The sequence below is a fragment of the Oncorhynchus masou genome, unplaced genomic scaffold (genome assembly GCF_036934945.1).
Source record: "Oncorhynchus masou masou isolate Uvic2021 unplaced genomic scaffold, UVic_Omas_1.1 unplaced_scaffold_864, whole genome shotgun sequence".
Lineage (NCBI taxonomy): Eukaryota > Metazoa > Chordata > Actinopteri > Salmoniformes > Salmonidae > Oncorhynchus > Oncorhynchus masou.
In genome coordinates this window covers 82,191-95,129 of record NW_027015101.1, presented here as the reverse complement: position 1 = coordinate 95,129, position 12,939 = coordinate 82,191, and the positions used below count along the sequence as shown (strand labels likewise).

Genomic DNA, 12,939 nt, shown 5'->3' with positions numbered 1-12,939 from the left:
AACAAAATGTGTCAAAGGGTCTGAACACTTTTCTGTATATTTCTAAACTTAGTTGAACATTTAAACATATATTTATGTACTCCATTAGATGGTGACTTGTTTGACGAGGCGATGGACGGAGGTCATTTCAGCCTGAACAGCCGAGGTGAGGGTGAGGGCAGCCCGGAACTGTTTGACCTGTCCCGTATAGGGGACAGTCTGGGGGTCCCCAGCCCTCGGACATGCCGGACCCCTGAATCCTTCCTGGGGCCCACAGGGGCCTCCCTGGTCAATCTGGACAGCCTGATACCAGCCAACCCCCCAGCCAAGACCAAGAACCCCTTTCTCTCAGGTGAACACTGAAACAGTCACTCACTCACAGACCAAGAACCCCTTTCTCTCAGGTGAACACTGAAACAGTCACTCACTCACAGACCAAGAACCCCTTCCTGTCACACACAGACCAAGAACCCCTTCCTGTCACACACAGACCAAGAACCCCTTCCTCTCAGGTGAACACTGAAACAGTCACTCACACACAGACCAAGAACCCCTTCCTGTCACACACAGACCAAGAACCCCTTCCTGTCACTCACAGACCAAGAACCCCTTCCTGTCACACACAGACCAAGAACCCCTTCCTCTCAGGTGAACACTGAAACAGTCACTCAAACACAGACCAAGAACCCCTTCCTCACACACACAGACCAAGAACCCCTTCCTCACACACACAGACCAAGAACCCCTTCCTCTCAGGTGAACACTGAAACAGTCACTCACTCACAGACCAAGAACCCCTTCATCTCAGGTGAACACTGAAACAGTCACTCACTCACAGACCAAGAACCCCTTCCTCTCAGGTGAACACTGAAACAGTCACTCACTCACAGACCAAGAACCCCTTCCTCTCAGGTGAACACTGAAACAGTCACTCACTCACAGACCAAGAACCCCTTTCTCTCAGGTGAACACTGAAACAGTCACTCACTCACAGACCAAGAACCCCTTCATCTCAGGTGAACACAGTCAATCATATCCCTGCTCTACAGAAAGCCATGTACCCCATCCAATTTACAAGTAAAGTGCTACTCAGTCACTTACTCATACCTGGGGCAATTGCAGGTTGAAGTTTACACTTTTGGGACTATTCCAATGATCCTATCGCAGCTTACTGGACAAACTTAATGATTAAGCGCAGGTTAAGTATTTAAACCTATAACGTGTAATGGTTAAAAGTGCTTCTACTGACTTTCTCTCTGTCCCCCCCCCTTCCTCTCTCTCTCCTCCCCTATCTCCTTCCCCCCTGCTCTCTCTCCTCCCCTATCTCCTTCCCCCCTGCTCTCTCTCTCCTCCCCTATCTCCTTCCCCCCTGCTCTCTCTCTCTCCTCCCCTATCTCCTCCCCCTGCTCTCTCTCTCCTCCCCTATCTCCTCCCCCCCTGCTCTCTCTCTCCTCCCCTATATCCTCCCCCCCTGCTCTCTCTCCTCCCCTATCTCTCTCCTCCCCTTGCTCTCTCTCCCCTCCCCTATCTCTCTCCTCCCCTGCTCTCTCCTCCTCCCCTATCTCCCCCTGCTCTCTCTCCTCCCCTATCTCTCTCCTCCCCTTGCTCTCTCCTCCCCTATCTCCCCCCCTGCTCTCTCTCCTCCCCTATCTCCCCCCCTTGCTCTCTCTCCTCCCTCCTCCAGGTCTGAGTACTCCATCTCCCCTCAACCCGTTCCAGAGTGAACAGCCTCGTCTCACTCTGAATCAGATGCGTCCCAGCTCCACGTCCCCCGTCCCCCCCTCCGGTCCTCCCTCCCTGCCCTACAGTGCTTCTCTGCCCCTGCCCGCCAGCCACCAGCCGGCCAGCCTGCCCTCCTCCCTCACCCAGCCCACCCATGGAGCCCTGGACATACCTGGGCTACCACAGCCCCTGTTACCTCTTTCCTCCATCTCGTCTCTGGGAGAGCAGCACAGTCAGAATCCCTTCCTGTGATGTCTGTCCAGCTGAACTGAAACCGCTAAGATGGAAGATAGACCAACACCAACTTCTGCCATGCGCAGTAGATCACCTGCTGGGTGTCCACGAGCGGTCACCTGCTGGGTGTCCACGAGCGGTCACCTGCTGGGTGTCCACGAATCGTCGAGAAATTTATAGAAAATGACGGTCGATTTTTTTTGTTTTTGTAGTCAGATGTGACAGGACGCCCACCCAGCTGTCGCACGGTCGGCATTCATGTTGGTCTGTCTGTCCTCTATCTCTGGTGGATGGAACAGAGGAAATAGGAATGACTCTTATTAGGTTATTTTCTGTCAATCTAACCTCAAGACTCAACAACAGGAATTCAGACAGAACTGATATCCCCGTAAGTTGTTATTTTGTTGTTGTTTTTCTATGGGCTATAGTACTGTAACCCTTCGACTGCTTCCTCTGCTACCATCTGCTCCACCACAACCTGTCCTTGTTACTCCTCTCTGCTGAAGGGAGTGATGGAGGCTACTGCCTCTACTATGATCTGCTCCACCACAACCTGTCCTTGTTACTCCTCTCTGCTGAAGAGAGTGATGGAGGCTACTGCCTCTGCTACGATCTGCTCCACCACAACCTGTCCTGTTACTCCTCTCTGCTGAAGAGAGTGATGGAGGCTACTGCCTCTGCTACCATCTGCTCCACCACAACCTGTCCTTGTTACTCCTCTCTGCTGAAGAGAGTGATGGAGGCTACTGCCTCTGCTACCATCTGCTCCACCACAACCTGTCCTGTTACTCCTCTCTGCTGAAGAGAGTGATGGACCTGTCCTGTTACTCCTCTCTGCTGAAGAGAGTGATGGACTGCCTCTGCTACCATCTGCTCCACCACAACCTGTCCTTGTTACTCCTCTCTGCTGAAGAGAGTGATGGAGGCTACTCCTCTACTGCTGACGATCTGCTCCACCACAACCTGTCCTGTTACTCCTCTCTGCTGAAGAGAGTGATGGAGGCTACTGCCTCTGCTACCATCTGCTCCACCACAACCTGTCCTTGTTACTCCTCTCTGCTGAAGAGAGTGATGGAGGCTACTGCCTCTGCTACCATCTGCTCCACCACAACCTGTCCTTGTTACTCCTCTCTGCTGAAGAGAGTGATGGAGGCTACTGCCTCTGCTACCATCTGCTCCACCACAACCTGTCCTTGTTACTCCTCTCTGCTGAAGAGAGTGATGGAGGCTACTGCCTCTACTATGATCTGCTCCACCACAACCTGTCCTTGTTACTCCTCTCTGCTGAAGAGAGTGATGGAGGCTACTGCCTCTGCTACGATCTGCTCCACCACAACCTGTGCTGTTACTCCTCTCTGCTGAAGAGAGTGATGGAGGCTACTGCCTCTGCTACGATCTGCTCCACCACAACCTGTCCTTGTTACTCCTCTCTGCTGAAGAGAGTGATGGAGGAGGAACGAGAGGTAGAAAGAAAGAGAATATTCCCAGACCGTGTATAGATCTATAGTAACCTAATCCTAAGCCATGACAGATACTGTACATACACGCCGATGCCCAAGCTCATCCTCCGCTATAGGAAGCACAGTAGGTGAAGATGTTTCCATGTTAAAGTAATTAGCAATACTTTACAGAGTGTGTCTGCACTAACCTGGTCTCAGATCGGTTTGTGCTGTCCTGCCAACTCCTATGGGTCATTGGCTATACAGCAGAAACAGATCTGGGACCTTTTCCAACTGCTTCTAAACCTAGTCACATGCCCCGCCCACTCTGCTGCATACTTTAGTTTGATTGGCTCCGCACTGTTGCTCCTGATCCAGCACTGAACTGATTGTACACCAGATATGCCTGCTTATCTCTCCGGCGACGGACCACAATGCACTGGGACAGGACGCCCACTGTTCCTGCCGCACTGCTCTATCTATGCTGATTGGTCGATCCGCTCTCTGGACTGCTTTCATTGGTTGGCTCTTTCTCTCCTATGATCTCTCCCATGATGCCCCAGGGGATAACTCGGACAAGTCTGTTCAGGAGGATGGAACGTTACAGAATGCTCAGATAGAAATGTATCATGTAGAACAGATATGATATGTCTGCCAGATAGGTGTGCCAATTGTCTGCCAGATAGGGAAGTGTGTCGGCTCTATTCAATCTATCTGCAAATGTTCAGAATGATTCCTAGCGCCGACCACAACTCTGATTTCTGAGAACGGGCATAGAACATTCCACGCCGATGATGAGACGCCAGCCAACCCCCATCCACATAATGAACGCTTGAGTTTTAAGCTTCCTTGTTGTTGTTACATTAGGCCTAGTAAGGCTCAGTCTGACTGAGTTCTCGTGTAGAAGGACGGTTTGCTGTTGGAATGGAGCTGAGGTGATGGCGAGAGAGATTCTAAGGTAGTTCTATTGTATTGTAGTGAACTGGAGGCCCTTTTGAGGGATGACTGAGTGAAATCTGCTTTTCAAGAGACCGGAACCACTGCAGGATTCACTATAGGGGGCAAATCCTAAACGCTCTCACTTCAAGTTGAGTTTTGCATTGATGTCAATGGGAGAAGTGGAAATTCAATGGAAGTTAGGAAGCGAGCATTCGACCCCTATAAAGCAACGCATGTTAGAATGTATGAATTGATATCATGATTATTTTGCCTCTCTCATTGCTGTGATCATTACTTGTGAAACACTGATTGTCATCGTCAAATATAAGGGTATAATGAACTAATAACAACACCTGGCATCTGCATTCATTCATATTTTACAGCTTTTATTTCATGATCATGTTGATCAATAGTATATTTCTTGACCTGTTGCTTTTGATACCATTCAACCTTTTGACATCTGTCAATATATGTGTGTGTAATATATATATATAATATATGCCTAGCTAGATTGTAATATCAAACACTTTATAATGGAATGTTTCTACATATTGAATGCTTAGAGAAGCACATTCTTCAAAGAGTTGACTTTTCTACACAATGTCTGTCTGCCCCCCGGAGGCCAAACACCTGTATGACAGTTACTGTATTTCCACACACCTGTATGACAGTTACTGTATTTCCACACACCTATATGACAGTTATTGTATTTCCACACACCTGTATGACAGTTACTGTATTTCCACAGACCTGTATGACAGTTATTGTATTTCCACACACCTATATGACAGTTACTGTATTTCCACACACCTGTATGACAGTTACTGTATTTCCACACACCTGTATGACAGTTACTGTATTTCCACACATCTGTATGACAGTTACTGTATTTCTACTCCAGCATAGTTAGGCTACATCGAGGACACTATTCCAGTATATTTAGGCTACATCGAGGACACTACTCCAGTATAATTAGGCTACATCGAGGACACTACTCCAATATAGTTAGGCTACATCGAGGACACTACTCCAGTATAGTTAGGCTACATCGGGGACACTACTCCAGTATAGTTAGGCTACATCGGGGACACTACTCCAGTATAGTTAGGCTACATCGGGGACACTACTCCAGTATAGTTAGGCTACATTGAATGGGGACACTACTCCAGTATAGTTAGGCTACATCGGGGACACTACTCCAGTATAGTTAGGGTACATCGGGGACACTACTCCAGTATAGTTAGGCTACATTGAGGACACTACTCCAGTATAGTTAGGCTACATTGAGGACACTACTCCAGTATAGTTAGGCTACATCGAGGACACTACTCCAGTATAGTTAGGCTACATCGGGGACACTACTCCAGTATAGTTAGGCTACATCGGGGACACTACTCCAGTATAGTTAGGCTACATCGGGGACACTACTCCAGTATAGTTAGGCTACATCGGGGACACTACTCCAGTATAGTTAGGCTACATCGGGGACACTACTCCAGTATAGTTAGGCTACATCGGGGACACTACTCCAGTATAGTTAGGGTACATCGGGGACACTACTCCAGTATAGTTAGGCTACATTGAGGACACTACTCCAGTATAGTTAGGCTACATTGAGGACACTACTCCAGCATAGTTAGGCTACATCGAGGACACTACTCCAGCATAGTTAGGCTACATTGAGGACACTACTCCAGCATAGTTAGGCTACATCGAGGACACTACTCCAGCATAGTTAGGCTACATTGAGGACACTACTCCAGTATAGTTAGGCTACATCGAGGACACTACTCCAGTATAGTTAGGCTACATCGAGGACACTACTCCAGTATAGTTAGGGTACATCGGGGACACTACTCCAGTATAGTTAGGCTACATCGGGGACACTACTCCAGTATAGTTAGGCTACATCGAGGACACTACTCCAGTATAGTTAGGCTACATCGAGGACACTACTCCAGTATAGTTAGGCTACATCGGGGACACTACTCCAGTATAGTTAGGCTACATCGAGGACACTACTCCACACATGATTATGCATTTCCCTGTTTGGAAATACTTTAACCAAATTGTATAACACAACTGCTGGTTGATACAGTATCTATACAGATACTCTATACAGAATGCTGACAATAAATACAGACATGATATTCCAGCCATAAAAGCATTCATATCAGGCCTCCTCAATAAGACGTGATGCCATGTGAATGACAGCATCATTCTTGGTGTGCTGAGATCGAGGATGAGGACATCTTCTTGCCAACAGGATTCATGTGTGACGGCGTGAGATACAACACCCTCACTTTCCAGTTGGCGGTGACATCATTCCAAGTTCCGTGACAATGACGTCACTTATGCCGCATTCAAGATAACTGGGAACTCAGAAATCTCTGACTTCAGTCCGTTCAAGATAACTGTTATTTTTTTTAACGGTCATCCAACTTGAAATTCCAACTCGGGAACTCGGGCCTCCTACAGCACCAACTTTCTGACCTGAAAATCAGTGACATCATGATTTGTCCTCTTATTTTTCCCAGAGTTCCCAGTTGTCTTGAAAGCACCAGCAATGAGGAACTACTTCCTGGAAGGAAGATGCTTCTATGACATCACTCTGTCAGTCAGTTAGGGTGGAGTCCAGCCAGCCCAACACCTCCTGGAGCCCCTGGCCGGAACGAGCGCTCAGTTCCAGGGTCGTGATTGGCTGGGTGGCAGAGGCGATGATGTCATCCATCCTGAACAGTGACATCATCTCTACGAGACTCATGGTACAAGGGAGGTCCCTGGAGGAAGGGTGGGAGGACAAAGGGTTAGACATTTTCAAAGCGAGGGAGAGGCACTGTTTAATTTATGTAAAGGAGGCAAATAAAATGTATCTCTACTAGACTCATGGTACAATGGAGATCCCGAGGGGAAGAGTGGGATGACAATCAGTCAGAAAATTTGCAGGGAGGGAGAGAAACGGTTTGTTGATAGTCATGCAACGGGGGGGGGGGGGAATTTAATGTGGGAGGAATTGGATACAGTCAGGTCCATAAATATTTGGACATTGACCAAGTTATTATTATTGTAGTTGTCTACCGCAGCATTTTGGAGTTGAAATTAAATTATGAATATGAGCTGAAAGTGCAGATTTTCAGCTTTAATTTTAGGGTCTTTACCCAAAAGTAGTTGGGCAGTTGGCTGCTCAGCTGTTCCATGGCCAGGTGTGTGTTATTCCCTCATTCGTTTATTTACCAGTAAGCAGATAAAAAGGTCTAGGGGGGAGGAGATGAGGGAGCAGGGGGAGGAGAGGGAGCAGGGGGGAGGAGAGGGAGCAGGGGGGAGGAGAGAGAGGGGGGAGGAGATGAGGGAGCAGGGGGGAGGAGAGGGAGCAGGGGGAGGAGAGAGCAGGGGGGGAGGAGAGTGAGCAGGGGGGGAGGAGAGTGAGCAGGGGGGGAGGAGAGTGAGCAGGGGGGGAGGAGAGAGAGCAGGGGGGAGGAGTTGATTTCAAGTGTGGCATTTGCAATCTGTTGCTGTTAACCCTCAATATGAAGTCCAGAGAGCTGTCACTGCCAGTGAAGCAAGGCTGAATAATCTATAAACGAACCCATCAGAGAGATTAGGACATTCGGTGTGAACAAATCAACTATCTGGTACATTCTTAAAGAGAAAGAACACACTGGTGAGCTCCGGAACACCAAAAGGTCCAGAAGACCACAGAAAACAACTGTGGTGGATGACAGAAGAATTCCTTCTCTGGTGAAGAAAAGCCCTTCACAACAGTTGACCAGATGAAGAACACCCTCCAGGAGGCAGGTGTATCTGTGTCAGAGTCAACATTCAAGAGAAGACTTCACCAGGGTAAATACAGACGGTTTATCACAACATGTAAAACATTGGTAAACCTCAAAAACAGGAAGACCAGATTAGAGTTGGCCAAACAACATCTAAAAAAAGCCTGGACAGTTCTGGAACAACATCCTATGGACAGATGAGACAAAGATCAACTTGTACCAGAATGATGGGAAGAGAAGAGTATGGAGAAGGGAAGGAACTGCTCATCATCCGAAGCATATCACCTCATCTGTGAAGCATGGTGGAGGTGGTGTTCTGGAGAAGGGAAGGAACTGCTCATCCGAAGCATATCACCTCATCTGTGAAGCATGGTGGAGGTGGTGTTATGGTGTGGACATGTATTGCTGCTAATGGAACTGGTTCCCGTGTATTTATTGATGATGTGACGGATGACAAGCAGCAGGATTCATTCTGAATGGTTTAGGACTAATGTTATTATCTGCCCAGATTCAGCCAAATGCTTTAGAACTCATTGGATGGTGCTTGACAGTGCAGATGGACAATGACCCGAAGCATACTGAGAAAGCAACCCAATACTTTTTTTTAAGGCAAAGAAGTGGAATGTTCTGCAATGGCCAACTCAATCACCTTGACCTGAATCAAATTGAGCATGTATTTCACTCGCTGAAGGCAAAACGCCCCAAGAACGAGCAGGAACTGAAGACAGCTGCAGTAAAGGCCTGGCAGAGCATCACCAGGGATGAAACCCAGCATCTGGGGTTGTCTATGGGGTCCAGACTTCAGGCAGTCATTGACGGCAAAGGAGTTGCCACCAAGTATTAAAACTCACAATTTAATTGATGATTGTTACGTTTGTCCAATTACTTTTGAGCCCCTAAAGTTGGGGGGACCACATATACAAAGTGGTATAATTCCTACACCGTTCACCTGATTTGGAGGTAAATACCCTCAAATGTTTTATGTTATTTCACCTTTATTTAACCAGGTAGGCAAGTTGAGAACAAGTTCTCATTTACAATTGTGACCTGGCAACAAATTAAAGATGAAAGTCGGCACGTTCAGCTCATATAGTTTCCTTTAAATCCATTGTGGCTGCGTACAGAGACAAAATGATAACTTGTTCAATGTCCAAATATTTATGGGCCTGACTACGTCTGGTTCGTAGCCAGGAGTCTGTCCAGTAAGGTGCAATGTTGCAAAAACATTCAGATAGAACTGTATTTTGCTGAACAGAACCTGATTGTCTGTCATGTAGAGAATAAGGGATCGTGTCACATCTATTCATTACGTTTCTATCTGAATGTTTTGTCTCAAAGATCCACTGTGATCTTGGCCAGAGAATGTGCAGTGTAGTGTGTTACTACAGACAGGACCTCTTGTTGAAGATAACCAGGACAGAGGCTGTGTGGAGAGGTTCAGCAGAGAGGACAGACAGGAGCTGGATACAGGACGACGATATCTGGGTGGTGTTAGCAGAGTCCACCATGAACTATATAGAGAACAAACACAATGATTTGATTTTAAAAGCCTGCAGTCGACATGCCTGAAATTATGCAGAATGCACAGATGATCTCCCAGTTTAGGGGGCTGATGGTCTATCGTGTACTGCAGTGATATTAGCCTGTTCGTACCTCTGGTTGACCTCCCAGTTTAGTGGGCTGATGGTCTATCGTGTACTGCAGTGATATTAGCCTGTTCATACCTCTGGTTGACCTCCCAGTTTAGGGGGCTGATGGTCTATCGTGTACTGCAGTGTAGCCTGTTCAGTGATATTAGCCTGTTCATACCTCTGGTTGACCTCCCAGTTTAGGGGGCTGATGGTCCGTGTACTGCAGTGATATTAGCCTGTTCGTACCTCTGGTTGACCTCCCAGTTTAGTGGGCTGATGGTCTATCGTGTACTGCAGTGATATTAGCCTGTTCATACCTCTGGTTGACCTCCCAGTTTAGGGGGCTGATGGTCTACCGTGTACTGCAGTGATATTAGCCTGTATTAGCCTGTTCATACCTCTGGTTGACCTCCCAGTTTAGGGGCTGATGGTCTATCGTGTACTGCAGTGATATTAGCCTGTTCATACCTCTGGTTGACCTCCCAGTTTAGTGGGCTGATGGTCTATCGTGTACTGCAGTGATATTAGCCTGTTCATACCTCTGGTTGACCTCCCAGTTTAGTGGGCTGATGGTCTATCGTGTACTGCAGTGATATTAGCCTGTTCATACCTCTGGTTGACCTCCCAGTTTAGTGGGCTGATGGTCTATCGTGTACTGCAGTGATATTAGCCTGTTCATACCTCTGGTTGACCTCCCAGTTTAGTACTGCAGTGGCCTGTTCATACCTCTGGTCTATCGTGTACTGCAGTGATATTAGCCTGCTGACCTCCCAGTTTAGTGGGCTGATGGTCTATCGTGTACTGCAGTGATATTAGCCTGTTCATACCTCTGGTTGACCTCCCAGTTTAGTGGGCTGATGGTCTATCGTGTACTGCAGTGATATTAGCCTGTTCATACCTCTGGTTGACCTCCCAGTTTAGTGGGCTGATGGTCTACTGCAGTGATATTACTGCAGTCATACCTCTGGTTGACCTCCCAGTTTAGTGGGCTGATGGTCTATCGTGTACTGCAGTGATATTAGCCTGTTCATACCTCTGGTTGACCTCCCAGTTTAGTGGGCTGATGGTCTATCGTGTACTGCAGTGATATTAGCCTGTTCATACCTCTGGTTGACCTCCCAGTTTAGTGGGCTGATGGTCTATCGTGTACTGCAGTGATATTAGCCTGTTCATACCTCTGGTTGACCTCCCAGTTTAGTGGGCTGATGGTCTATCGTGTACTGCAGTGATATTAGCCTGTTCATACCTCTGGTTGACCTCCCTGGGCTTGGATCGTGTACTGCAGTGATATTAGCCTGTTCATACCTCTGGTTGATCTCCCAGTTTAGTGGGCTGATGGTCTACCGTGTACTGCAGTGATATTAGCCTGTTCATACCTCTGGTTGACCTCCCAGTTTAGTGGGCTGATGGTCTACCGTGTACTGCAGTGATATTAGCCTGTTCATACCTCTGGTTGACCTCCCAGTTTAGTGGGCTGATGGTCTACCGTGTACTGCAGTGATATTAGCCTGTTCATACCTCTGGTTGACCTCCCAGTTTAGTGGGCTGATGGTCTACCGTGTACTGCAGTGATATTAGCCTGTTCATACCTCTGGTTGACCTCCCAGTTTAGTGGGCTGATGGTCTACCGTGTACTGCAGTGATATTAGCCTGTTCATACCTCTGGTTGACCTCCCAGTTTAGTGGGCTGATGGTCTACCGTGTACTGCAGTGATATTAGCCTCTTCATACCTCTGGTTGATCCCTATTTCTGATCAGAGGAGCTTTGCTTATTAATCATGTAGAAATATTGACTATTTTTGCATTAAACTTAAACCATCGATGGAATGTGTACAAAGTATTATTGAGGATATTCTAAACATTTACAAGGAATTATTTCCAAATTGAGAGGAACGTCTTCCCGTATAGAAGTGATGACGTGGTTCTCATGCTGCTGCCATCTTGGACTAGGGCTCTCTTGCTAAAGACATTTGATCTCAATTGGTTAAACCTGAATGTGTAAAGGTTTAATTCATAAAATGTCTATGGACAATAAGAGAAGAGTATTGACCCACCACAGCTCACTCACAGTCACCCTCTTCTTCTTCAGAGTAGATATATTAACTCCACTTTTTTACGGAACATTTATTTAACTAGGCAAGTTGGTTAAGAACAAATTCTTATTTACAATGACGGCCTACCCCGGCCAAACCCAGACGACGCTGGGCCAATTGTGCACCGCCTTATGGGACTCCCAATCACGGCCGGATGTGATACATCCTGGATTTGCACCAGGGACTGTAATGCCTTAAGACAGCTGCGCTCCTCGGGGAGACTTATACACTGTATGGATGTGGTTCTGGACTCACGATGACAGAGGAGCAGTCCGTATAGTAACTGGGCCAGATAGGACTCATACAGCCTCCCAGCTCTCTCACAGTCACCCTCTTCCTCTTCAGAGTCAGGTCTGTCAGGTTGGTGCCCACCTGTAACAGAGGGAGACATCATAGTAGTCTAGAAAATCCCCTTTCTGTTTAAGACACCCTCAAATGGTGACTGACACAACAATCACTGTGCTGAATACCGAATGGACTCACCGTAGGTAGAGTAACAGGGGGTTCCCCTAAATCAGTTGTGCCATCTCTCACACTGAGCTGTGAATAGTCTGTTAAGGGTGATTAAATAGACACTGTAGCATGGAAATGTACTCTGAAGATACATATTGGAGTGAGACATGGGCTGCTTCTTCTCAAGTCTCCTCTCCTTCTTCATTTGCACTGATATTAAAACACAGGATAGGTGAGAAGAAGAATAAGGTGGATGTGTATTGGAAAACTCATCAGATGAAGGAGAGGAAGAAGAGGATACGAGGAAAGGAAGCCACTGATTATTGAGACGCATCCATGGTCATAATTGCTAGTTAGCAAACGTTAGCTTATTATCATGTTTGCTTGCTAAATCAATCTCAATGCTGGTTAATTTGAAAGGATATTCTGTAAACGTTTCAAGAGAAGAGTTTTTCCAACACCGGTTGCACCGAGCAGCAAACACATTTCGTATAAACCAACAAAGACTTGATCCGTATCAAACTTGTCGAGACTAGTTAGCTAGCAAGCAAGCCTCTCCAGCTTACTTTGACACCATGGCGACGCTCATATGATCAACTTTAGTTGCTATGTTTGGACAAATAAGAAGCACATTTTTGGCAAATCCAATTTCTCGTTAGTTATTTCATCACCGACG

General features: G+C 47.1%; 2 protein-coding genes across 4 annotated transcripts in view; one reads left to right on the top strand and one right to left on the bottom strand.

Annotated features, from left to right (window-relative positions):
* The window catches only part of epn3a (epsin 3a), a 65,445-nt gene extending 62,870 nt beyond the window's left edge, over window positions 1-2,575 (top strand). For all 3 annotated transcript variants that reach the window (XM_064963885.1, XM_064963886.1, XM_064963884.1), the window contains 2 exons: window positions 89-331; window positions 1,664-2,575. In XM_064963885.1, the coding sequence (XP_064819957.1) occupies window positions 89-331; window positions 1,664-1,953 (533 nt within the window). In that variant the 3' untranslated portion in view covers window positions 1,954-2,575. The remainder of the gene's footprint in view (window positions 1-88; window positions 332-1,663) is intronic.
* A 2,896-nt stretch (window positions 2,576-5,471) lies between these two features.
* On the bottom strand, window positions 5,472-12,802 carry arl16 (ADP-ribosylation factor-like 16). The gene is made up of 5 exons (XM_064963881.1): window positions 12,689-12,802; window positions 12,294-12,352; window positions 12,066-12,182; window positions 9,482-9,597; window positions 5,472-7,093 (listed from the first exon to the last, which is right to left on the bottom strand). Exons 1-5 carry the CDS (start codon window positions 12,747-12,749, stop codon window positions 6,928-6,930), a joined length of 519 nt encoding a protein of 172 aa, XP_064819953.1. The 5' UTR covers window positions 12,750-12,802; the 3' UTR covers window positions 5,472-6,927.
* Window positions 12,803-12,939: the final 137 nt, after the last annotated feature.

Bases quoted from the DNA above. Each gene is read 5' to 3' on its own strand.
- arl16 (XM_064963881.1), bottom strand. From the start codon at position 12,749: ATGTGTTTGCTGCTCGGTGCAACCGGTGTTGGAAAAACTCTTCTCTTG. The intron at 12,353-12,688 runs ATATCCTTTCAA...CAGACTATTCAC, and splicing joins TCTCTTGAAACGTTTACAGA to AGCTCAGTGTGAGAGATGGC. The intron at 12,183-12,293 runs GTGAGTCCATTC...CCTCTGTTACAG, and splicing joins CCCCTGTTACTCTACCTACG to GTGGGCACCAACCTGACAGA.